Raw genomic sequence first — 25,382 nt, 5'->3', positions numbered from 1 at the left:
CGCCACTCTTATATATGTGGTAAAAATGCGTCAAGAATTCACGAAAACACAAAATCTCTGCTTGAGTGCAAGAATCACACATTAGCAGCTTTCGTTATCCTCTTCCATTCTACCCCAAGAAACAATTATCCTTTATCAATATCATTACTATTCTTTCCTGAATATTCTGTTATTCTTATCAATATAACAAATATGTGTTAATTTTATGGATGCCACAAAGCTATGTTAATTCACAGAGCATTTAAAAAAAATGCATGATTTGGAATTTTAACAATCAAATATCTCAGCTGACCCGGATGAACCTCAGCTCTCCAAAAAAAAGAATCTCTTTTCGTAGGCTACACTGGTTATTCCATTGGATTGTCCTCAAAATCCAATTGATTAAGGAAGCATTTTAAAAAAAGTTCTATTAGTGGGCAAATACTGCTAATGACAGTGCTTCAGTAACCAGGTCGATTATGAGTTCCACATTGAAGGAAAATAGATACATGGAAATCTATGATTCCTTGTTTCACTGAAGGAAATGAGATTACAGAAGAAAGAAAGGATGACTCGTGTGCAATAGCTTCGTTTCTTACCAGTATTTGACTCCATTTAGGATCAGTACCTCCAACACAAAAGACAGAAATCCACCACAAAACACCACCCACACAGAACCAGGGTTTATTTGCTTGCTTCCGGTTAAAGGAACCAATCTGTTCTTCAGCTCATTAGGTTTTCACTCTTACAATAAATTTATTCTATATACACATATTCTGAGGCAGCCAACCAGGTGTGAATGAATAGTTAGATTTGATTGCAGTGGAACAAGATGATGACAGATAACAAAGAAGAAACATTGGCAAGGTGAAGGTGCTGACAGATCAAACTCGTTCGTATTGGCATTCTTGATCAGATTGAAGATTCTTCATGCAAAGGAATGTTACTCGTTGACCCAAAGAAAGTATACCTCTGGGCATACCTGAGCAGGAAATTAGTTGAGAAAAGCAAGAATTAGATATCTCTGCTTCTTTCTTCATCCAGTTTGGTGGGAGGACTCCTGAAAACAGGGTAATAAGTATCCAGTTCAAGGCGTTCCAGAATATGTGGTGTTGCCCACAAATACGATGAGTGGCCTTCAATGAGTTCTGTAACATCAACCTAGGAACCAGGAAAAGGAAGCCCATCATATGAAAATTATGAATAGGTGACCAAATTAATTAACCAGAACAGTAAGAATACATACATTCTCAATCCCAGGTACGACGACTGGTTGAAGTCCAGCTAACCCCTTGGATAGTAGACTGCACATCAAAATGTTCACTTTCAATCCAGAAGAAGCATCATGTAGGACGACCATGCCAGTACATGGCATGGCTTACAATTACAACACCTCATTTCTATAATTCCAAGATTAGCAAAAGAGAACATTGCACTACAGAGGGAAGATACAAATCATACAATTATCTTACATTAGTAGACCATCTTTTATGCATTAAGATTGTTAAATCAGTGGATTTAGAATTTTTATGTCCCATGCAAGATCCACTAACAATTATATGGGTAACAGAAGCAGCACCATTCATAGGATTGAAAGCAATAATCTCATTACACAGTTTTCTAAACAAAGTAAGATCGTAAGTGGGACTTGATTTGTTGGAGAATGCATCTAATATTGCTAGTCACGCATACCTTGCACGAAATGCAATTCCAAGTATCCAATCATTTGTTGAATATGCATTAATGAATCTGCCAGCCACCATCTGCAAACCGACATTGGTTGTCGTTCTTAGAAGCACTATAGAAAGAGTCAATGGCAGTACGGTTGGTTTAGAAACCAGTACAGGAGACTGAGAAGTCAATAAGTACCTTTCTGGCAGTTTCCCAATTTTCATCTTGAATTCGTATTGGTGCTCCAAGAAGAACAACCCGCTCTACTATTCCAACTGCCAAAACAGTAGTGCATTAGCATGACCCAACCAAGTCATCACAGAGAGAAAACAGAAAACTAAAAACCAAGATGGTAAAAATTACCATTATCTTTATTCTCAGCCAAGCACTGAAGACATTTGAAAATCACTCGCGCCCCCAGTGAGAAACCTATGAGTGTTACCGGTCTGAAAGCTCCACAAGCAAGGGAGATTTTTGTGGTTAATTTGGTTAAGTTAACTAGGCTCTCAATGCAACAAAACAAGATATGGACATGATTAGCTTACCTGCTCCCTTGCAATCCCTTAGCTAAAACTTCTGCAAGCATCTTTCCTGCTTTGTCTGACCTGAAGAAAATACAAAACAAAATAAATAAGAAACCCAGCAACAGAAACCTTTTTGAGAAGAAGGAATCAACCAGGATTAATGTCAGAAGTGTTCGGTGCTAAAGGAAAATCAATTATAAGCAGAGAATGAAAATAAAATCTTCCCATCATCTACAGCATTTCTCTAGAAATTCAGGGAGTAAAACCACTGCATAGCAAGTTCCAAGTGACGAGAGAGACCTGTCAACTGCAATAGACCATTTGCTATCTATGAATTCAGTTGCTGCAAGTAATGTTGCTGGCCAAGCCAATGCAAGGAGAAGTGTGTTTAGTACAGTCATCATGGCACCGTGTTTCATCAACTGCAATGCAAGTGCTGTTGTTCAAGGCAAAAATACCAGTATCATATACAAGTGATAACATTAATCTGATAAAGTAGTGCCAAAAATGAGATCCAAGTCAATTACTTTCGGTTAACCAATCCTGGATTGCAGTGCTTACAGCAATCAAATGCTTGGACTCCCATTGTAGCGCATACCTACAGGTTTATTCCACTGTCAGAAACATCATATATATTGGAATGACGGCTTTAGTTTCTGATTTTCTGCGAAGCTACAGCATGCAATTCAAGATCACGTAAAAATTAGATCAAATGGTATGAGCCGTACATAACTTCCATAAGGTCCTGTAACTTAAATATGCCATGTACTAGCAACTAGGAAGGCAAAATAATTGATAAATGATTAAAAGAAACATATACTAATCAATATATAACAGAAAACAATGTTCTGTAGAAAGCCATCATGATATCTCGAACTATTAAAGAAGTTGATGAGCACATTTATGTGTGAAATCTTAGGGCATAAAGCATGCATTTTATACACTTAGAATGGAGTTACCTTGGGTTTTATGTTGTTTTTGCAGATTTTAGGACTTTTCAAGATTTAAGCAAATATTTGGAGTTTTGGGCTTGAATCATGCTATTTTACACGTCAAGAAGTCCATTCAAATTCTCAAATGCGAAAATGGGCCTGATCTGGAGCATGATGGGCTAGAGATGTGTGATTATGGGCCAACTCCGAAATACTGAAGAGATAAAGAAGGCAAATTTGATCTACGGCTGAGATTTTAAATCAAATCTACAAAGATATTATTGAGAGAGTCCAAATGGAAAAGAGTCCTTGCATACCTCAATATCTTATCTCTTATCTTGGATTTAATTAAAGAAAGAAAAGAGGAAAAGAATTATATTCGAAGAAAAAGAGGAAAAATCCCGTTTTTGAATGCCTCGTCCGTTTCAATCAAACCCTTCATCGAAACGGTCATCGATGTCCGATCGTGCTGATTTTTGGAGGAGAGCTTCACGACTACTTAAACCTCAAATCCAACGGTGGAATTATGCATCTGATCTCTCTAAGTCGGCGCGATTACTACGTCAAAACCCTAATTGGTTGAGTCAGATAGAAACCCTGAGTTTTATTCAAATTCAGCCGTGCTTCATATCTCATGTAAACTCTATAAAAGGAGAGTATACTCCATCAAAAGAAAAAAGTGTCTTAGAGCTTAGTAGAAGCATTATTTCTTCTCTCTTCGGTTTATTTAGGCTTCTCTAGTTTTCTTTGCTTGCGGTTGTGAGATTTTAAATTTCTAGATTCAATGTTTAGATTTAATTTTTATGTAATGCAATTCAAGTTCAAGTTTCAAGTTTTTAGATTCGTTTTCTCGGGTCTAGCAATGCGATTTAGATCATTCTAGATCTAGATCGGTTGTTAGGGTTGGTTGAGATTGAATCATTTGTTCAATTCGCAAGTAATTTTTTTATTAATCTTCTCTCCTCCCTCCATTCCCGCTTCTATTTACCCCTCCATATTCTTAATTTAGGATTTACTTTCAGCATTATTTATTGTTCTCCCTTCCCTGGATCCTTGATCGGAGATGCCTACGATCGTGCCTCTCTTTGGTTAAGGCTTCCTTTTCCATTAATTGCTTTGTTATTTACTCGCCTATTCATTCATCATCTCGGACCACAAACCGAGCAAGCCTACGGCGGCCGTGGTGACGGGTGGTGTTGCATCCGCATTTTAGCTATTTCCTTTTCTTTTTATTGCTTTGTTATTTACTTGATATTTACTTTCTATTCATTCATTATCTCGGACCACATAACCGGAGCAAGCCGCGGCCGCGGTGATGGGTGGTGTTGATGATTTTAGCTATTTCCTTTTTTTATGCTTTGTTATTCTTGTTATGCTTGTTATGCTGTTATGGATTTTTCGCTATAGCATGATGGTTAATTTATTTTCGCAATCGATGCAAGACAATAGATAGGATCGTTAGTTTAGTTAATTAGTTAACAAAAATTGAATCATTCCACTCTCGCATTACTATTAAGAAATTGAATTATAAGTGGCATATCTCGTGAGATAAAGCCATAATGCTATCTCGAACTATTAAAGAAGTCTTGCAAGAAAAAAAAGATCAGGTCATATGGAATTGCAGGAAATCAGAACAGCATAATGAGATTTTTCTACCTTATGAGTAATAATATACTAAAGCTGAAAATTAGTACCTGAAGCTTTTACCTTTATCTTTTAAGTTCAGATATCTATGGCATGCATCTGGGTTATAGTCATAAACATCTAATGACAACATCAAAATAGGTGTAGAATGTTTTTTTATTTTCAGATGTGTCTTGATACAAATGCATCACAGATCGCACTTCAGGCTATACCACATGTGATTTGAAAGAATGCATTTGGCACAAAAAAAGTTACTCTACATTGCTACCATCTTATTTCTTGGGATAAAAGGAATACCTACTGAGACTCAGAAAAAGATATTCATCAAGTATTTCAAAAAATCTCATCATATACACCAAAAATATATCTCAATATCTGCAGTAATCCACGTCAAATTTTCCTCTCCAGTTGATTCATTACAAACTCAACAATTCAAATAAAGCTTCTATGATGCAGAACCAAGGTCATGAACCCAATACTTATAGACCCACCTAAGTGTCAATAGCAAAGGGAAAAATCAAGGACAATATGCTATGTTGCTATGATAATATGATGGACATAATTTATTGAATTGTTTCTTCTGATGAATATCATGCATTAGTACGATTAGTTAATATTCATCAGGCGGCGGAAAGGGGGGGAAAACGAAAAGGAGATTCCCCCAACCCAAAAGGAGAGGGGCGGGGGGGAGGGGAACAAAACAGCGCCGGGGCCCCCCCCCAGCCATACCCCCGGGGGACGGGGAAAGGGGAGGGGGCCCACCCTTTCCAACCTCTTCCTTTCCTTCTCCTCACCCCCTCCTGGGCCATGTTCCCCCCCACCTTGCAAACAGCATAAAAGTAGAATAATATAATTGCAATATGCTATTTGTGCCAGCTAAATAAAGCATGAACCCGGTGTCGAAGGAAAGGTATTTGGAAAATGAAAGCTAGGACAGAAAGATAGAAAGATAAGGAAACAAATAGATGAAGTAGCTTTATTTCTACTCATGATTGTAACAGAACTTCAACCATTAACCATAGTAGCCAGTTTCTAAAGGAGAAGATCTCCTTCCTCCTCCAGACAAGATCCTAGGGTTATGGTCTTTAACCCTTAAACCTTCCCAAAACATTTGACAATCAACTCAAAGGTCAAATCATATGTGAGAAAAATCAACCTGAAGAGAAATCTGGTAAATTATAACAACAAGAAGCAGCCTTGTCCAAACTACTAAATGGGTTTGGCTACATGGATTCTTGCCTTCCAATCAGCTCCTTTTAAGGCCATATAAATCTGGTAAATTATAAGTTCAGGCCAATTCTGAGTTCTGTTGATATCTCTTGGCAGAGATATCTTTTACATCTGGATTCCAGAGTTGTCTCTCTCAATAGTACTGATCCAAACCCCAAAATTACAAGCCCAATTGATTTCTATCAAGTAGTTCAAAGCATTTTTGTTTTCCCATGAGATAAGTCTCAGTTGTGGAAAATGGAACAGAGAGAGTAATTGATAGAAGAGGGAAAAATAAAAAATTCAAGGAGGAAGGATAGGAGAAGCTACCTGATATATGAGAGAGAAGCCAGAGGAGAGATATTAGACCTACACATACAGCTCTATGCAGCACCCAGAAAGCACTTCCTTTCATTTTTCATATGAAAATCCAACTGGGGAATGTTGCTTCTAAGCTGGTATATAGAAGCAAACAAAGAATCCTAAGACTGAAATGGAATTTGACTCCCAACTCTTTTTTTCTTGCCCTTTCTTCAGATCTAGCTGGGGAAAAACCCTTTCCTCCATATGGCCCCATTCGAGGAGTTCCTTCGGGTTTGGTCGAGATTGGTCTTGGATTTTGAGACACTTTTCAGGTTCTTCCATCTGCGATCGGATTGGTATGCTCGTGTTTTGTGCCTTGGTCCATCACCTTTGGTGGGAGCGCAATCTCCGGAGATGGACTTCCAAATCCCGCTCTATAGACAAGATTTGGAATGCCATCTATTTTGATGATCTTCTAGACTAATAGCTATCCCCCACCCCCTATTGATGATACCCCAAGGAATAGGCTTATTGTTGTCTCCTGGGGCCTTAGTTCTTCTCTTCAGTCTTCTGTTTAAAGACCTTGTTCTCTTATTCTTTTTCCTTTAATATATTTTTATTCATCCAAAAAAAAAAAAAAACTCCTACTTAATGACTACTTGTATAAAGATTTTTTTAAAAAAAAATTACATTCTTATCTCTAAGTAATCCTAATTAACCAAACATCTATCTGCATTAGTTTCCCATAACCTTGCAGAAAGTCTCATTTCACTAACTACATAAAAATATTAACAAAAAAAACACCATCCAATTGTGCCCCTTACTAGTTGCACAAACCACTGAAGATGAAGCAATATGCTAGAAAGGTTCATCAGAGTTAGCTAGAAGATGAAAACAGTTCCATAGCTACTCTCAATTGGCAGAAAATAAAAAGAGGATGGAAAATAAATGCCATGAAAGCAAGAACAGACAATTAAATTGAGGGGAACACATGATCTCAAGGAATGGACTGACAGAAATAAAACAGTCAGTACAGAAGCAGTGGATCAAATGGTATTGTTTATACCTCTCCAAGTTGTCATCCTTCCCTTCCCATGGCTTTACAAAATCCTTTTCCTCAAAAACAAATCCAGAGACCATGATGCCAACAGCCAGCCGCTGAAAATGAGAGGCCAGAGATAAAAAACCATACACATAGAAGAAGCTGTTCTTCAGGATCTAGTTTCACAATCATGCCAAAAGGTTCCTTCTGAAGTAAAACAGGAAGTGAGATCACACCAAAAAAAACTAACCCCTTGCTGATGATTTTCTCCAACAGTTTTGAATTCAAATTCATCAACGTTACCAATCCTCCGAGCCATTTTACTCCCAGTAAGTCCAGCTCCAGCAGCTAAACCACAAAAGCTTAGCATGAGTGAAATGATGAAAGTGTGAAATGTACATTATGTAGTATCTAGAAAGATCACTTTCACTGGAAAAAGATGTCTTCTATGCAAGTCAACTCCACAGATCTGACCATGATACATTTACTAAGGGTTCGCTAGCGACCGTTGACACCACCAGCTCTACTGGTTTTAATTCAACCTTTCAACCACATTCAATTCAACAATAACATGCAATTGTTTTATCAGTGAAAATTGAGGTGTTTAACTCTTCAGTCTTCACAAAGCTGTTTCTCCCACAGAGTAATAATAGTCTTCAGTATAGGACACATGAAACATTTGACCAGACTCCAAGAAAAGAAAAAGATGATGAAGGTTGTACTTTGGACATGGAATCATCTGAATAAGTAAACCTTGGCATATCTCAATCTAAGAGAGGTCATCATATTAAATTTACCACCAATTAATGATAACAAGAACCAGCATTGGTTAATACCTGCACTTGCTAGTATCCCCATTTATTACCCCCACTTCCTAAATACCTAAGTCTTCATGGCGACAAAAGTTGGAGTAAATCCCAAGCTACTGCGTTTAGAAGATTATACTATTCTTCAATCTTGCATAAAGGCAAAGCTTCACATTCAAAAGTGCAGGGTTTTTAGCTGATGTCGTCTTTTATGAGAACATGACATATTCAATTAAGGGTTGTGGTAGCTAACATTAATTAGTCTTCACATTTTCTTACTGTAACCCCTTTTCAAGATTCCCTAACTCCCTCTTACCCAGTACCACAACAAGCTTATCATCTAATCCGATGTTACTGCCTTCAGAAAGATTATGTTATTTCTCAATCTTGCATAATGGCAAGAGGTCTCAAAAGTGTAGGGTTTGGAGCTGATGTCACCTTTTTTGAGAACATTTTCTATTAATGGATTTAATTTGGTAAGCAACATTATTTAGTCTTCTCGTATTCTTACTGTAGCCCCTTTTCCAGATTCTGTTACTCCTCTCAACCAGTACCTCTACAAACTTATACGACACCAAAATCATCTAATTCTATGCCTGCATTTCCTTGTCGGTTCCCCCTTTCCCACACCAATTGACTAACCAATTACTTGTTCCTGCATGCAGCAGTCTCTAGTTTCTCAGCTTACTGTCAGGTTTTGTTTTGCCATATCTTTCATCTCTTCTTAGCTTTTGTTGCCTCTTTAATCTGTAACACCTTATCTCCTGTCTAGTTTTCAGCTATGGATGTCAAAATAGATGCTCTAGTCTCTCAAAATATATGGACCTTGGTTGATCTTTCTTCATGTAAGGGGTAGCATGGTGTCGTTGAATGATTACTCTAAAGTACAACCTACATGGATATGTTGAGCATCTTAAGGCTCTATTAGTGATGAAAGGGTTTACTAAGGCTCTTTTTGGTATCAATTCTCATTCTTTATTATGCCTATTTAAAAGAAATAAGTACAAGAATTCATTATTGGTCAAGAATGAAAAATGGTTTGGTGAATTTTGTCGAAAATAAATTATGAAATGAAAAATAAGTTTGGTGTCAAAATAAAAAATTGTTAGAAAATGATAGTGAGCAAGTGAGAAAAGAGGGGAAAATATGGTTTTTATAAAAAAATGTGTATTGACTATTTTACCCTCATCTTAACTATAAAATTTTAAGTAAACTTGCACATAAATGAAGAGAATGAAATTCTCACCATAATCCATAATAGACAAGAAGTCTATTATGGATTTTGGAGGTTTTTCTATTATTTTAAATAAAAATAAAACTGATAATAGATGCCAAACAAATTCAAAATAATGAAAATTTCTCATAATTGAGAATGATAATTGATACCAAAAAGAGCCTAAGACTTACCATGTCAATTATTTTAGAACTTTTTCACCAATTGTGCAGTTAAGTTCTATTCGGGTGTTTATTTTCCTAATTGTTAATATTGGAAGACCATCATATCAGCTTGACATTAAAAATGCCTTCCTCCATAGCAATTTGATAGACAGACAAAGCAGAAGCCAGGGTAATGTTGGGAGCATGTTGGTAAAGTGTGTAGAGTTCATAACTATTTATGGTTTGCAGCAGTCTCTTCAAGCCTGGTTTGATAAATTCAGCACTCTTGTTACTTGATGTGGATTTACTCAGTGTTATTCAAATCATCAGGGTTTGTTTGCTGTCGTAACTTGATGGGAATAGTTGTTATCATATATGTTAATGACCTTACTACTGTTACTAGTAATAATATTTCTAGTATTGATGAAGTTAAATCTTACTTACGGCAGTATTTTCAGATAAAAGGATCTGGAAATTCTTAGGTCTTATGAGGATTGACATTCTGAGGAGCATAAAGGCATTGATCTTTCTCATAGCAACTATGGGCTTTATTTTTTGTCTAATAACAGCTTATTAGCATCTAAGCCTGTTGATACACCTATTCATTCCCATCAATAGTTTATGGCTGATGAGGTGAGGACTGAAGAGTGAAGAGCCTACAAATAAGATACATTACACTATTAGATGGCAAATATCTCTTGTGAAGTAGGAGTCAGTAACTGAGAGCAGGACAATATTCATCATATTGATAATGACTCATAGAACATAATATAACTTAACCCGATAAAAAACTCTCCAACTGTATGACTTAACTACACTCCTTTAAGACACCAAAGATACTCAAACATCAAGTATGGTTAAGTATTGGTCCATCACCATATGCATTCAACATCACCGTGAAGAACTAAGATCCTTCCCCTAAAAGTGTTACAAAGGTAAGGTTGCCCCAGCGTGTTTGAGGGAGAAAGAAGCATCTCAGGGCTATGCATCACACAGGTCAACCATTGGCTGATTGACAGCTGCAACTAAAGAATTTAAAGATGTCAACATTAAGGAGCTCAGTGATGACCGGTGGTTTCTGCCAGAAAATTAATTTTGGCCCCACGCAGATAAATTTGTTGTGGGCCACATTTATCTTCAGTACAGTTGATTTAATTTCAGCATCTCTAAAATAAAGTATTTTATGGAACCTCGGATTTGACAGTTCAAATTTACAATGCAGAAGCCTCACAAAGAAATCAACTTAAATATACATATCAATTACCACCAAATGATGCAGCAACAGCAACAGATCCAGCAACAGATCCTGCAGCGGTTGCAGCTGCAGCAAACCCACTCGCTCCAATCACAGGGACAAGAGTACCCAGTGTAGGAGCTAGAGCACCAAAACCAGCGGCAATTGCTGGGGCAGCTAGACCTGTTGAGCAATGAAAATGTCAAGTCAATGAGCAAAACAATAAAACAATTTGCAGCCAGTTCCCAGATAAAAAACCTGGGCCAAATTTGGGAAGGAAAAATGAGAACGCCTTACCACCAGTGATGGCCAACAAAGTTCCTCCAGTTAACGCAGCTGCACCAATGATACCTCCACGTTTCCATTTGGCCCAACGGCCTTTCGAAGTTTCGTCTTGTTCCTCTTGTGCCTCTCCATCTTTTTCTAAAGCCATTGCAGAGAAAGCAACCATAATCTCCATGGCTTCCTACAGAACAGGAGTTCCACGTTTCTTACGCATTTTATGGCATTAATTCCAAAGAAAGGCCAAATACTAGAATTCATACATAAATTTGGTGCACGTAACATTTTATACCAGAGGATCACTTTTTTTGTGCAAGGAGACCCATTTACATAGACACCTTCTTTGACCTTCAGCTGATGTTGGGAATGCTTAACAAGATTATAAATTAGAGTCAACAGCGGATTAAAATGAGTAACCACTGACCGAATCAACAATTGGGCATCATCAGACCTGGTTGATAAGATAGATATAACCCCCTGTGGAAGCCTAAAGCCAAGGAATCCAAAAAAAGTAGAGATCAAGGTGACTTTAAGTAGGTACTTTGGAAGAATGGACAAAATCACAAAGAAATAATAAGTAATGGAGGAGGTATGTCTAAAAAAAGTAAAAGGGGGGGGGGGGGTTGGTTGGCTGAGACATGACATGAGAGAATAAAGAAAACCACCAACTTATGAAAAAGAAAGGAAAGCTTCTCAAAAAGCCACGCAAAGAGGAGGTGATAACCAGTACTTGCAACAACCAAGAAAATCATGGGAAGGGAAATTGAAACGATTGAATAAGCAACCACGTTATCGATGATCCCTGCAGGAAGCCATAGATACTGAGACCTATGCTGGAATAGAGAGATGTGAACTAGATGCCAAGTGATGAACAGCAGAACCCAGTAACAGATGAGAATCCAATAGGCAGTTCATAACTCTTAGATCTCTCATAAATGGACATCAGTGGGTCAAATAATCAAAGAACACTTGGGTATTGAACATCTGAAAACAATTTAGGTATGATGGTGCCAAAGCACCCAGGTAAGACCACCACTAAGTAAGGAACATATGCAATGAATTTAAGATTGAAAGAAAGGGAATTGGTGCTGGTCAAACAAAGCTATGTAGATTGGTGATATGATCAGTAACATAACACACTAAGTAATTGCTTATTATAGAAATTAAGAAACAGCATTGATGAATTTTTTATTTTTTTTATTTTTCCTTCAGCATCATACAGATACCATGCAACAAAATCAAATAAAGACGAACTAATATCGTAGAGGGAGAAACGGAGATGAGTTTAGAGCTGGACAATAGATTCAATGAATTCTATCATACCAGTGGGGTTTTTGTGTGCTTGTGTGTATATCCAAATAGTCAAAGCTATTACCTAGCTAATCCTATAGTATAACACAATAGAGAATAGAAAAACAACCAGAGCCAAATCTAAACTACTTAGCCAAGCATACAATCCCATAGCATGCATCTTTAACAAAACAAAAGCTGAACAATTCACTAACACAGAAGAAGACAAGTGAAAATAACAATTGCCCATTAAGAAGCTCCACTAGACTACTGTACATAATTGCTGCCTACTGATTGTAAACAGTATGAGAAGACCAACCATTTGTATCCACTTTATATCAAGCCATGTCCCCAGCAACCTCAGGGCCACCCGATGTCGAGCATCGTAGCCTTTTCTGACTCGAGAGCGTTTCTTATCATTCTCAGGTGTATCTGCTACACAAGCAGAAAGAAGCTCATAAAGAACTGCTACTTTCTGCTGATAACTGAGCAGTAGTCCCTCTTCCCTGGGTTTCTCATTACATATTCTCCCAGACCCATCCAGTGTCTCTGATTTTCTGGTAGTTGTTTTAGACAAATTTTCAGCCATCATATTTGCTGGTTCAGAACTTAATTGCTTCTCACCAGTAGAAACTTTCTCACGGATTTCATTTTCATATTCACGGAGTTTCTCCCTACTAGCCTGAGAAGAAACAGTGCTTTCAATGTTCATCACCATAGCTTCAACAGCTTTTTTCAAAGCAACTTCTTGATCCATCCTTTCCGAAGAGTCTCCATCACTTTCTTCAGCGAGTAACCTCAAGAACTATCAGAAAATGAAAATAAAAATTGGTTAACGAAATGGCAACCAATCTGGAAGAAAAGCATTCAAAATAGAGAAACATCAAGTTTCAGATGAATCAAACAACTTTAGGAAAGAATTCAGAATGACAAATAATTAAAAGTTTCTAGTGCCTTTTATGTGAAATTCCAGGACCACCCCAAGGGCCGAAATAGGGCTTAGGGTTGCCACCCAGCACCCTACAGCCGAGTCCAGCTGTATGGAATATTTGGCAACAACAGGGGCATTTTGGTCATTTTGATTACCCTAGTCCAACTCTATTTGGTCTAATTAGAATCAGAGTTTTATTGGGACTCTATTTCCTAATTTTAGTTGTTTGAGTCAGTCCCTATTAAGTAAGAGTCCTAGTCTAGTTAGGAGTTCTATTTAAAGTAGGATTCCTTTAGAAGTTCTCCAAATTTCACTAGGAGTTTAGTCCTACTCTTATTGTGTAATTTGAATCGTTCTAGGTTGAGATAAGGAAGAGTCCTAATTGAAGTAAAAGCTGTAATTAAATTAGAAGTTCTTCATTTTGCTTTCAAAGTTGAGCCCAAGTATGAGTCCTTCAATATAGGCAATAAATACAGCCCACCACATGTAACCAAGACAGTTTATGTTGGATAAAAATTTGATTGAAGGAGAATTCAGGTGGAGTTTATGGTTTCTGAGGCAGGAACCTCGCAGCACCAGGTTATTGGCCTTCTTTCATGCAATTCTTCTACCCCAAGCCCTCAACTGGTAAGCCATTAATTCCCCAACCCTCCCCTCTCTCCCCCCTCCATCACACCTTAGCATATTCCTTCCCCCATCCCTGCGGCACTTCATTTTCTTCCCCAAAACCCTAACCCCCTTATCTCCCCATCCTGTTGACCAATTCTCTTCCCTTTCTAGGACCACAAACCCCTCCTTTTCCTTAACACTCTATCCAAACCCTAGCCCTAGCCACTGTCTAGAAACTATAGAACCAATATACCCTAACTTCCACAATTCTAAACCCCAGAAATTGGATCTGAATTTGAAAACACCAGTCAGATTTACTTCTCTTCAACCCTAAGCCTGCAAGCCCTTGCCACACCTACCCATCTCTTCCCTATACATCCTATAACCCCAACTGCAGGGTTTGAGAAGCCCTTACTTGCCCCTGCTGAATTCAATTATTTGATACTGCAATTGGCCCTCAATTCGGAGGCTTACATCAGCCTTCCTCCCAACAATCCAAACTTCCCACAGAGTACATTTCCATATTTTTCACTTTCTGTGAAAACCCCATATGACTCTAGCAGTTGGAAATCAAAGCTAAAATCATCCAAGCTTCCATAAGCAAATATTGATGTCTTGAAACACCAAAACGTACACTTCATACAAAAACAGTAAACAATTTCATGGGAGATCATAGTGCTCCAGGATCCGCTGTTTCCTAATCATTTCCAACTTGAAGCCTCAAATTCCTTGCCTCCGAGTAATGCAAGACAGCTGGTAAAAGTTGTTGACAGTTGGGAGGGTGAATGACTCAGGGATTGAAGATTTGAAGGTAACTTCTCAATCTGCCCCTGGCAGCTGATATTAGGTCTTTGAACGGCATGGTGCAGCATAAAGGTAATGGCAGAAAACTGTGTCTTCTCTTTGGGTCTAGACAAGGGAAAACAGAAAAAGGATGGTATACAAACGGAGAAACATTTTTCCTTATCTTTGGTTTTAGCCAGTTGTTGCAATTTAATTTTGATGTTTAGCTAGCGGCCTTTGTCAGCTTTGTTTGGGCTCTGCCCCTGCGTTTGCTTGTATTCCCTTCCCCCTCTTTCCTCTGGTAATGAATTCTTTATTCATTCAAAAGAAGAAAAAAAAAATTCCTTATCAATGAAAAACCCTTCTGATACCCTGTCAGTTTTCCGATGCCTTGATTGGCACCATCTCTGCATCTCTTGACGATGCATGTATTTATTTCACTGTTTTTCTGCACTTCCCTGTGTCAATCTTCACCTATAAGGCTGACCCATATCTAAAGAAGTCTTAAGGATTCAACTGTTGACCGAAGGTTTCGACATGATTGAAGGATCGGTTAATAACATTTTGTATTCGCTAATCACTCATCGTAAAAACATTTACAAATCATCCTTGTAATAGAAAGATCACATGCATCTGCCAAAATTTGTATATGTCCTTTTGGTACTGAATACTGAAATGCACATATCAAAGCCTGATCTCTAAGTCTAAAACACTTTAGTTTTCCAATGACATGTACAAATATTCATGAATCTGAATCACGACATGATAGGCCACTATTCAGACAGGTTATAAACCAAAAGATACTGACAGACCTGATTCAAATCTCTTAGTCAAAAACACTCTATACATCTTCCATGATATGTACGCATACTCGTGAATCTAAACAGTACATGATGGGCAACTAATCAGAGAGGTCATAAACCAAAAGATAGCAATGAACCTGAATTTTAAGCAATGATATTGAAATTACAAAAGGTAGACAGACTAAACAAACATTGGCATCAAATAGAGAGGGTTTTCCCAACAGGAATGTTTATCAGGTTATAAATATCATGATCAACCAAACAGAAGCTCAAAGACAAACAATCCAAGTTAGCGGACTAGTAGTCTTATTTTGAAACAAGAAGACACTGAATCTACCATATGTCAATCTGAAAATATCCAATTGAAGGAACTATATTGAATAACTATAGGAAAAATTGAAGCACCCATTCAAACTTCTGATTATTTTTTTAATTAGTATCTAAGCGACCTAACTACTACCCAAAAAAAGAAGGGAAAAGAAGAAAAAAAACATCCCTAAGAGGCTAAGAGCCCTAACTTCTAAAATACATGAAAACCAACATATGCTTGACAAAGCATGACCAAGTTGTAACTGCAATCACATTCTGCTATGTCTATTTAATATTTGAAATTCAAAGTAGAACTAAATCCCATGAAATACGAGTTGAAGGTACTCAATTCAGGATTATGAAAAACCAGTGTCCCAAAAGTCTTGCCAAGCTGAAGTGTCATTGAGCAAATATTACAAAGAAGCCCCTATTCATTTAAATCTCTATATAATGCAAAGACATGAATGGAAACTAAAATTAGCACGTACAGCTCCGACATGATGACTGACGTTAGAGGACGCAGCAGTTTCCTCAAGCCCACACCAAGCTTGAGAATCTATCTCCAGAAATCTGTCCATGGCATAACATAAACAAAAAGAATCAGCCAAAGTTGAACTCAGATATTGAAAGCCCAATCCTCGAATCCAACCCAAAAATGCAAATCCACAGTTTCATTAACCAGTTAAATACCAATTTTTAAGTTTCTCTACCATAGTTCATAAACGTACATTCTCCAAATAACCAGACAAAGCCTCATGGTTGCAAACTTAAAAGGAAACCACAGCGAAATGTGCGAAATCAAAAGGCAAAGACGAGACTAGAAATAAAATAAGAAATGGAGAAAACTGAGACCTGAAAACAGGCCGGAGAAGACCAGAATTTTCATGGACCCAGAGGTCAGGATCCTCAGAAACTGAATCGCTACCACTACTACTGCAGCTGCTCACACGCTCATCTTTTTGTTCCTCTTCTTCGTAATGAATAGATCCCAAAGGAGTGGTTTGATGAATTTGAGCCTGATAAAGGGCGAGACCAAGCAGTGCTCCTGCAGCGTATCTCTGTGTTGGTTTCAGTATTGACTTTCCCATTAACTGAAACTTACAAGAAGCTACTACCCAAAATTTGCTTCCAATTCTCCAATATGCTGAGTCGAACGAAATGGATTTCTTCACAAAAATCACTCGAGTCTCAACACCGCTCACCGACTTTCCTGTATTTGATTTGGTTTCGGTTTCGTTTCGTTTTCACTTTGCAGGTTAATTCGTTTCTTAGAATTCGAAGAGTTTATGCATTTGACAACTCAACGCTGAATTTTCAACCAAGTGACCGTTTCAATTAACCGGTTATTTGGTTTCTTTGACTGGAATTCCAATGCTCTTGAGTATTTATGAAACATTTAATTTCCGTAAGAATAAGAATTTAGAAACCCGAGAAGGGAAGTGTTGTATTTCCTTTAAAAAAGAAAAGGTATTGATTAATTAAGAGACAAAGTATTGACCCCATAAAAAAAAAATTCAAGACAAGGAACAGGAGGTGTAGCTCTACACACCTACACATACGTATATAAAACTGTTGCTTATCTTGGAAGAAAATTGAGAAAATTTTCATATTATGTAACCCAAGAGAATCACATTTATGTTTTCTAAACTGAGAGAGGATGCTAATCTTGCCTCCCCTAAGAAGAAAGAACATTTACAAAATATCTGAAGGAAATTAGAATGAAGGGAGAATTTCTTATAGAATAAGGTCACGATAATGATTTTCTTTTTCATTGTTTTCATTACCAGGCTAACTCAGTATTCGAAAAAAAATATAGTCAAAATCTTGATTCGAAGATTCATTAGAAGATAGAGAAGAACCAATAATAAACCTTTTTTTTTTCCTTCTTACATATGCTCATTGTATTCTTAACAAAACTTTTTGCCAGAAATCTAACTCATCGACTACACCAGTACACCTATACCAACAAAGCATAAAATGTAGCTCTTAGTTCGATCGACGCCCAAACTCATAACACATTGCACATTTTATTTTGTTGGGAAGATTAATGAGAAATAACAGATCAAATGAAAAGTAATCACCAAACCCCAGTGCACATGTAAGGGAATGACAGTCATTGCATGCCCAGATATGTATGGGCGCACGTCCAGGTAACTTGCTTGTGCTCACACAGAAATAATTGGAATGCACATTAGCATGACAAAACAACATAAAGTAGTTACTTTCGCAGGGAAGTCCAGAGTATATTAGGAACCCCACTAGATGATCAGGCACAAATGCTCAACTACACAAGCCTCCAGCCAACTGCACTCACAACTTAATCCTCAAAAATTGGAATTCAAAGCAACTCAACCATATGCAGTGAAAACCTTCATATGATAGTCTACCCCTAAAAAAAACCTTGATATGATATCAGAGCAGAGTGATTTAATCCAAATGGCAAGAAATGACATAGGGCACAGTACGGATAAAAGAATTCCGAAGCAGAAGTGAAATAAAACATATAGGTAAGTCAGACTCCATCTAGTTCTCTCTCTGCCCCCACACCACTTAAACTGAAGAATACACGCCAAAAATGGGAAAGAAACCTAGCCAGAGCGACATCCTTCAGCTTTCTCAATTTGCAAATCCTCAGCTTTCCCAATCAGTAACGGCGAGGTCCACGGTCGATAAATCGAGCAGAGGGGCACTCAAATGCCAGGTGCCCTCGGCCACCACAGTTGTGGCAAATCATCAATTGGCCCATGCAATCCCTGCTCATGTGGCCTATCTGATGGCAGTTCCGGCAGACTACATCTCGGTAGCCACTGCTGCGACCCCCACCAAGCCTCTCTCCTAAAACATCAGCCTTTGGGCATTGCCTAGCCATGTGCCCAGAGATATTGCACAAGTTACAGATAGGTTCATTCTGGCAATCACGTGCAAGGTGGCCCGTCTTCCTGCAATTGTTGCATGCCTTGTCATTTGTACAATCTGCTGCAATATGACCTTGCTTATAGCAATTGTTGCACAACCTCATGTCCCCAGGTGGCAGTGGAGGAGCGGTGCAATCCTTGGCACGGTGGCCAGATTTGCCACAAGTATGACAAATGCCCTCATTAGGACAGTCGCTTGCCATGTGGCCTGGCTCCCGACAGTTCCAACATAGTGACTTGGTGGAACACTCAGATGCAATGTGCCTGGTAAAAGGATTGCAATCCAAGATTGAGATGAGAATACTGGAAATTCAGTCGTCTGCGTGGCATGTGCTTTTATGCAAATGAATGTGCAGAATTTCTATCATGTATGTAACTAATTAAAATAACAGAGCGGAAAAAATTCTGTTACCCAGGGAGACCACAGTTGTTGCAGACAGCAGCATTAGGGCATTCTCTTGCATAATGACCCGGCCGCTTGCAGTTTTTGCACAGATTTCCTTGGCTGCAGATACAATATCACCAAACTTATCAGAAGAGTGGAAAATCAGTGACAATAATCGATTTCATAACCCTTAATATACACATGCAAAACAGATTATACCTAATAACCTAATAACCCTTAACATACACATGCTAAACAGATAATAACTAATAACCTAAGCGTCAAGACTATTCAATTGGTCCATGCATATGTCAGAACTCATGTAGTCCAACTGATAAAAATCTTTAAACGCACCTTGACCAATTTTTTTACTTAAAAGAACTCTTAATTCCCATAAACCTATTTCATAACCTCATACCAAGCCTTCAACAACAATGATACCCAAAAACCTACAAATTGGAACTATGTAGTTGCATCCTGTTTAGGCCAAAGCCTACCGTTTAAATTTCCCACCAATGCCAAAACTAGTCTCATTATGAACTAAACAATGAAATAGTTAACCACGCATCCCTTAGTAATAAGCATAAGAACAACTGAACCCCATGGGTTCAACCATACTTTATAATGATATATACACTCATTTTTGGAATGGCTCACTTGAATCATTAAATCTATTCGAAGAGTTAACTTCATTATGGTGCAGTGAACATCCTCCATGGTACGAATATGAGGTGATTTTTGTAACATATCAGTCAAGAAGTATACGACATTTTAGCCTACAACCTTGGGAAGAGCCTCTCCACCCAGAAGTTCTGCTGGCCACACCCTACCAAGGGTATTTTGGTCATTGCCTACCTCATTTGAAGGTTATTTTTGGCTAGTAGTTGTTATTTATTTTTGGCAAGTCCAGATCTGATTTTACTTCTTTAATTTAGTAATTTGTGTTCTACTTAGAGGGGAGTCCCAAATAGAATCTATTTAAAGATAAGATTCTTTTCGCATAAGGTTTCTTTTGTTTGTGTTTATCATTTAACTGAGTTGTAAAGGGATCCTAATCTATAAAGGAATCCCTGGTTGAGTTTAAATATGTTTCCTAGTTAAGAGTATGATTCTCTCTTTCTTTATATAAGGCTATATATAAGCTCCCACTCATTGTAAACTGAGACTGCATTGAATAAAGATTGAAGAATTCTTGAAGGAAACAAGTTGTGCTTTCTAGGAAAGGCCACGGCGGGATTCTAAGCTTCCTGCACTCAATTGCAGCAACCTTCTTCAAGATCCAGCAGTCATCTTCCTTCTACAGCAGCCTTCCAAGTACGTACACACCCCCAGCCCCCTTCTTCTTCCTCCTACATCCATTGCAGCCCTCCCCTCCTCTTCCCTTTCTTCCGCAAACCCTAGGAGCCATCCCCTCCCATCGCAGCCCACTACATCCCTTCCCCACCCTTCACAGCCCCTTAGATCCCCTACCCTACCCCCTGCGACACCTCTCTCCCCCTTCCCCCCACCACCCTAACCCCTGCAGCACCCTCTCTCCCCCTTCTTTATCTCTCGGCCCCTCCCGCTCTTTCTGACTTGCAGCACTCAGACAACAGAAAATAAGAAAGAATAAAGAAAGGAAAGATCAAAGGAAGATTGCCCAAGATCCATCCCAGGGAACCCTAGAAATCTCCCATCTTTTGTTTCATCCCTACAATCTTCCCTAACCATCCTGAGCTAATATTGATAAATGCTTTCCATCACATATTAATTTGAAATAACTCCAACCCTATACCATACTGATCCAAATTATTCCATTCATCTTTCCCATCATCCCTAGGATAATTTATAGTCTCCAAGATCATCCCATGGTATATTGTTAAAACACTAACATCCCATAAACCTTTCCATATTTTTTGTTGGGGGGGGGGGGATGGCCCAGAGCTAGGGAGTAGTTGATACAGCAACTGCAATCCATATCCAGGAATGAGAAATGAGAGGAAGTATAGTTCCACATCAGCTGGATGGTGTACAGCAGTTTAGCTTATGACCTTGGGAATGGCCTTTCTGGCTTTTAGGGTGGGCAGCATCATTATAGTCTTAACTATCCCAAGGCAAAATATAGTACCGCCTAATGTAATACTAAAATTGAAGGAAACAGCACCAACAGACATGTTCTTAAATCAAAGCACGGTTCAGATACTAAACAGAAAATCAGATTGGCAGAACAGACTTATATTCATATAATACATGATGGACAAATTGTTTTCTGATAATCTGAGATTTGAGTCAGTGGTTAAACTAGCAAATAAGGGTAAACTATAATTTGGCTTATCAAAAGAGATCTCGGACATCAGGTTGAACTTGTACAGACCAGAGAGCATCAAAGCAAGCCACTTGATTTGAACATCGAAAAACAATGTTCTAGTAAAGGGCAGAATCAGAAATCTTAAATAACTCAAGATCAGAAGGTCAGAATGTTACCAACGGGAATTAAGTTTATGATTATGGTTTTAGGTCAAAACTTGGAGTGATTCTAATGGCCAGATTGCTCTAACCAGAATTCATGCAAAACAGAACACCTGTACATGAATTCCTGATCAGATGAATTGCAAACCCCTACTTGTTAGGGGAGGGAGAGATAAACAAAGAAGTAGAATAAAGGAAAGCAAAAGACAACCCCCCCCCCCTGGGGAGCTTCCCACTGCAAGATGTTTTTACCAAATTAAAACCAACTGAGCCTGACCCAACACAAGGGAGAAGAGCAACAAAAGCTATTCACTAATCAAAATCTGTGTCCAACTTCAACCTCCATTCTTATGTAGAAGAGTCAAAGTCAGACTGCTGTGCTGAAAAGGAAAGGCATATCCTACTAAAATAACAAAGAAATAAAGATGCCTGACAAGCTAATCCCGTATGTATAGCCTCCACAGGCCCAAGTGGCACATAACAAAGAAAAAAACATGGAATCAAAGCCCAAGAAATATGTGCGTAACCAACAAAAGACTATTTCCATTACATAAGCCCTTTTATAAGATTTATCTGCATCACTACCCTAGGTTAATTCCAAAACCCTATTATGAATGGGAAAAAAACCCAGAATCGATGACACTAACCACTGGAGAAACATATGTTATCCTGCTTTAGGTGTCAAAATATTTGTATTGACTCCATATCGGCCAGATCTACTCTGTTATCAGTAGTAAATGACCAGCATGTCTATCTAAAAGTCACTTTGTCAGCAACAATAAAAAATTTCATGATAAGCATTTGTGACTATCAATCATCTGATAAGTAGGCCTTTCAAAGCAAACAAACTAGCACTTCTGTCAAACATTTTATGCTTATCCATCATCTGATAAGTAGGCCTTCCGAAGCAAACAAACTAGCACTTCTGTCAAACATTTTATGCTTATCCATCATCTGATAAGTAGGCAACTAGCACTTCCGTCAAACATTTTGTCATCCTACAGTAGCCAAGTAAATCTAATCATGCTCCCAATCCTAAAAAAACATGAACCACCTCTCTTGAACTCAGAGATTTCTCCCATAAACCTTAAAAGGATTCTACTGTAAGAATCTCTGCAGCACTAAAACAGTCTTCTTAAAATAAAAAATAAAAAAGGTGATAGAGTGCTTAACAATTTTCTTAATAGAATGGTTAACAATATTCTGAAAGCATTAAATATTTCATCCATGCAGGAAAAATTTTATATCTTAGGATTCCATCTCCCACATAATAATGGGAAGGAGTACAACCGTAATGAGCCATGGGACTCCAACATGATAAATCCCCCAGAGAATCCAATTTTGTGCACGTCAAACATCCAATAACAAGATACAAACTGCAAATCATACACAATACAACTGGAAAGACAATTAATGAATAAATAGCACATTTAGTCTAAAGATTATTTACATTGTCAAACAGTGTAACATGGGACCTACACTCGTCAATGGGATTCAATAGCAGTCTAAACCAATGAAAACAATATTGTAAGATCATACCAGTAAACCATGGCATGACGAATCATCATTCCATTGAAAAGGACTACTAACAAGTGCAACAACTGTGCCCTTCTACACAGATGTTGATGGTTTTTCCTTAACTTTCTCCCATCCTTGCATTGCAACAGAAGCCAAAGAAATAATTTAGATAACAGTGAAAAAGATTAGAAACCAGAAAACCTGAAACCCCGACGTTCCTTCCTGTAAGGTGCATCACGGTAGGAAAAGCGTTCAGTGCGTATCCTACGATCCCGTGGACTCCTGCTCCTGCTGCGCGGGCTCATCTTCAAACTTCCCCCTATTCAAACCAACCACCAGCAGTGGGTTGCCAAAAACACCACCACCACCACAATCACCACCACCACAGCTGCTGCTTCCTCCCTGTCCACATTACAACCATACATCCAAAACCATCTCCATAAGTCCATGTCATACCACTTAACTTTCCCTTCAAAATATAAAACACCAAATTCCGACATTACAACATAATCCCTATAGGTATGGCAGCATGACCTCCGCCGAAAATCATAGTAACCAACACCACTACTTTTTGCTGTAACTCAATAACACAGTTCTTTTGCTACAAGTACAACCAACCATTCCCTGGTAAGAATGCTCTCCCATACACAATGCTGCCCAAACACCATCAGGTTATATTTACAAGTACATAACATAACCGAAGTCCAATTGAGGATCAAAATTTCCAACAGATAATCCCGTTATCACTTCAACATACATATCTCTATGATCTCTGGATGCATACATTACTGTAAATTTTTCCACGTGGTGAACACCAATAGACAGAATCGAGATGAAAGGTGATGTTTTGCATTTTATATGGTAGTTTGGATGGAGAAACATCATTAGTCAACGAAGATGGAGAAAAGGACAAATCGAAGGTATAATATCTTAATTATTGATCTAGTAACTCAATCCATGATCAAGTGAGAAGGAATGTTTGTCAGCAAAAAAAAAAAACTAAAATGAAAACTTTATCAGAACATTCAGGTATCTAACCAGAGCAATGCCTCCCATCCAAAATATCATCAATCTGTAACATAAGAACTGCAGTTCTGTAAGTGCTCCACTACCCAAATTATCATCCAAAAATGAAACAAGAACTCAAATCTGCAGTTGTGCTCCAGCACCAGTTTCGTGATGTCAGACACACTTGCATTGATTACACGTACTTTCAGATTCCAAACGCAAGTTCCCTATATACGCAAAGCTTCCCGATTAAATATATCAGTGAAACTCCGAAACGCCTCGTCATGATGTCGACCCAACACAACAGTCCAATGACCCACTTAACGTTTCAATAAAAAATTCCTAAGCACCCGTTCTCCCCAAAAAAAATCGTGAGTGGTGAAAGCAAACCACCCAAACCAATAAATCTGAAATCCACGTCGAGACAACTAGACGATGCATTGCAGTATCGAGTTTAAAGGGAAAACGAAGAAAAAAAATATATACATGCATTAGAGCAACGTCAACGACGTGTTTAAAAGTAGCAATGTCATCCTCCACTCCATTAGTACGAATTCAATGTTTGCCTAAAACCCTAATATTTCGATTCAACTCACTATAACTATATTAGCCTCAAAGAGGAAACAACAAATTCAACAGCTTAAATCGTTACAGACTTGGTAAAGGTCATCAAATAATCTGTTTTCCAGCACACTATCCAATTCGCGAATCCTATCATAATAATCGACCAAATAAAACGAAACATCGAAATCTGAGATCACTAAATTAAGAAAAGTATCAATAAACTCCAAATCCCTACGAGCATGATTACTTTCGGTACAGGGTTACCAACCTTCGAGGCGGAACTCCAGATGACTCTAATGCCTTTGCTGCTCTGCTCTCCAAATCGCAATCCTGGATCACCGACAGCTAAAAGCCGATGAAGGTAAAAAGCGTTCTTCGTTGGGATAATATCAAATATTAACGTCAGAAAAAAAGAATAAAGACAAGAAGGAAAAAAGAAAGAAACAAACAAAAAAAAAGGGGAAAAAAAAAAGGCGAAAAAAAAAAAAGCGAAAAAATGGGGTCGATCGGTCCGGGCCCGGCCGGTCCGACCATCTTGAATTGTTTGGTTATAACTTAGAATATTGGCTAGGTTAGCTTTGATTTTTTTTTTTTTTATTAACAGAAAAAAATGCATTATTATTATTATTTGAAAAGATAAATACAGACAAACAATTTTTTCTTTTGAACAAAAAAAATAGCTAGAATTGATTTGCAAACCATTTATATCAAATCCCACCCTTACCCCAAAATAAAAATAAAATGAGGAAGTTGATTTACTAACAATGGTGTTTGTTTGGCTAATACACAGTTTTCATTGAAAGGTTAGCCTACACA

At 38.1% G+C, this 25,382-nt stretch overlaps 2 protein-coding genes across 3 annotated transcripts; both read right to left on the bottom strand.

The window, feature by feature from the left end:
- Positions 1-349: 349 nt before the first annotated feature.
- LOC149014324 (transmembrane/coiled-coil protein (DUF726)) lies at positions 350-17,119 on the bottom strand. The gene is made up of 15 exons (XM_089155416.1): positions 16,581-17,119; positions 16,217-16,298; positions 12,613-13,098; positions 11,019-11,187; positions 10,752-10,904; positions 7,555-7,652; positions 7,329-7,420; positions 2,702-2,772; positions 2,475-2,610; positions 2,196-2,255; positions 2,014-2,096; positions 1,849-1,925; positions 1,672-1,742; positions 1,226-1,283; positions 350-1,140 (listed from the first exon to the last, which is right to left on the bottom strand). Exons 1-15 carry the CDS (start codon positions 16,814-16,816, stop codon positions 994-996), a joined length of 2,019 nt encoding a protein of 672 aa, XP_089011542.1. The 5' UTR covers positions 16,817-17,119; the 3' UTR covers positions 350-993.
- Positions 17,120-17,593: 474 nt separating this feature from the next.
- Positions 17,594-24,955, bottom strand: LOC149014323 (uncharacterized). 2 transcript variants are annotated; one of them, XM_089156036.1, is made up of 4 exons: positions 24,835-24,955; positions 23,196-23,396; positions 19,056-19,148; positions 17,594-18,907 (listed from the first exon to the last, which is right to left on the bottom strand). In XM_089156036.1, exons 2-4 carry the CDS (start codon positions 23,297-23,299, stop codon positions 18,373-18,375), a joined length of 732 nt encoding a protein of 243 aa, XP_089012162.1. In that variant the 5' UTR covers positions 23,300-23,396; positions 24,835-24,955; the 3' UTR covers positions 17,594-18,372. The 2 variants fall into 2 exon arrangements, with proteins under 2 accessions (XP_089012162.1, XP_089012163.1); XM_089156037.1 differs by lacking the exons at positions 23,196-23,396; positions 24,835-24,955 and adding an exon at positions 23,016-23,175.
- Between the last annotated feature and the right edge of the window lie 427 nt (positions 24,956-25,382).

This window comes from Hakea prostrata, chromosome 5 (assembly GCF_041222555.1).
Source record: "Hakea prostrata isolate BN-2017 chromosome 5, UWA_Hpros_2, whole genome shotgun sequence".
NCBI classification, from domain to species: domain Eukaryota; kingdom Viridiplantae; phylum Streptophyta; class Magnoliopsida; order Proteales; family Proteaceae; genus Hakea; species Hakea prostrata.
The sequence above is the reverse complement of the archived record's forward strand: the minus strand, read 5'-3'. Positions and strand labels throughout refer to the sequence as shown.

Excerpts from the sequence above, each read along its gene's own strand:
- LOC149014323 (XM_089156036.1), bottom strand. The coding sequence starts at position 23,299 with ATGAGCCCGCGCAGCAGGAGCAGGAGTCCACGGGATCGTAGGATACGC. Across the intron at positions 19,149-23,195 it reads AAGGAACGTCGGGGTTTCAG|CCAAGGAAATCTGTGCAAAA; the intron begins GTTTTCTGGTTT and ends TTGTATCTGCAG. Across the intron at positions 18,908-19,055 it reads AACAACTGTGGTCTCCCTGG|GCACATTGCATCTGAGTGTT; the intron begins GTAACAGAATTT and ends TCCTTTTACCAG.
- LOC149014324 (XM_089155416.1), bottom strand. The coding sequence starts at position 16,816 with ATGGGAAAGTCAATACTGAAACCAACACAGAGATACGCTGCAGGAGCA. Across the intron at positions 7,653-10,751 it reads TGTTGCTGCATCATTTGGTG|CTGCTGGAGCTGGACTTACT; the intron begins GTAATTGATATG and ends TTTGTGGTTTAG. Across the intron at positions 2,097-2,195 it reads AAGGGATTGCAAGGGAGCAG|ACCGGTAACACTCATAGGTT; the intron begins GTAAGCTAATCA and ends TGGAGCTTTCAG.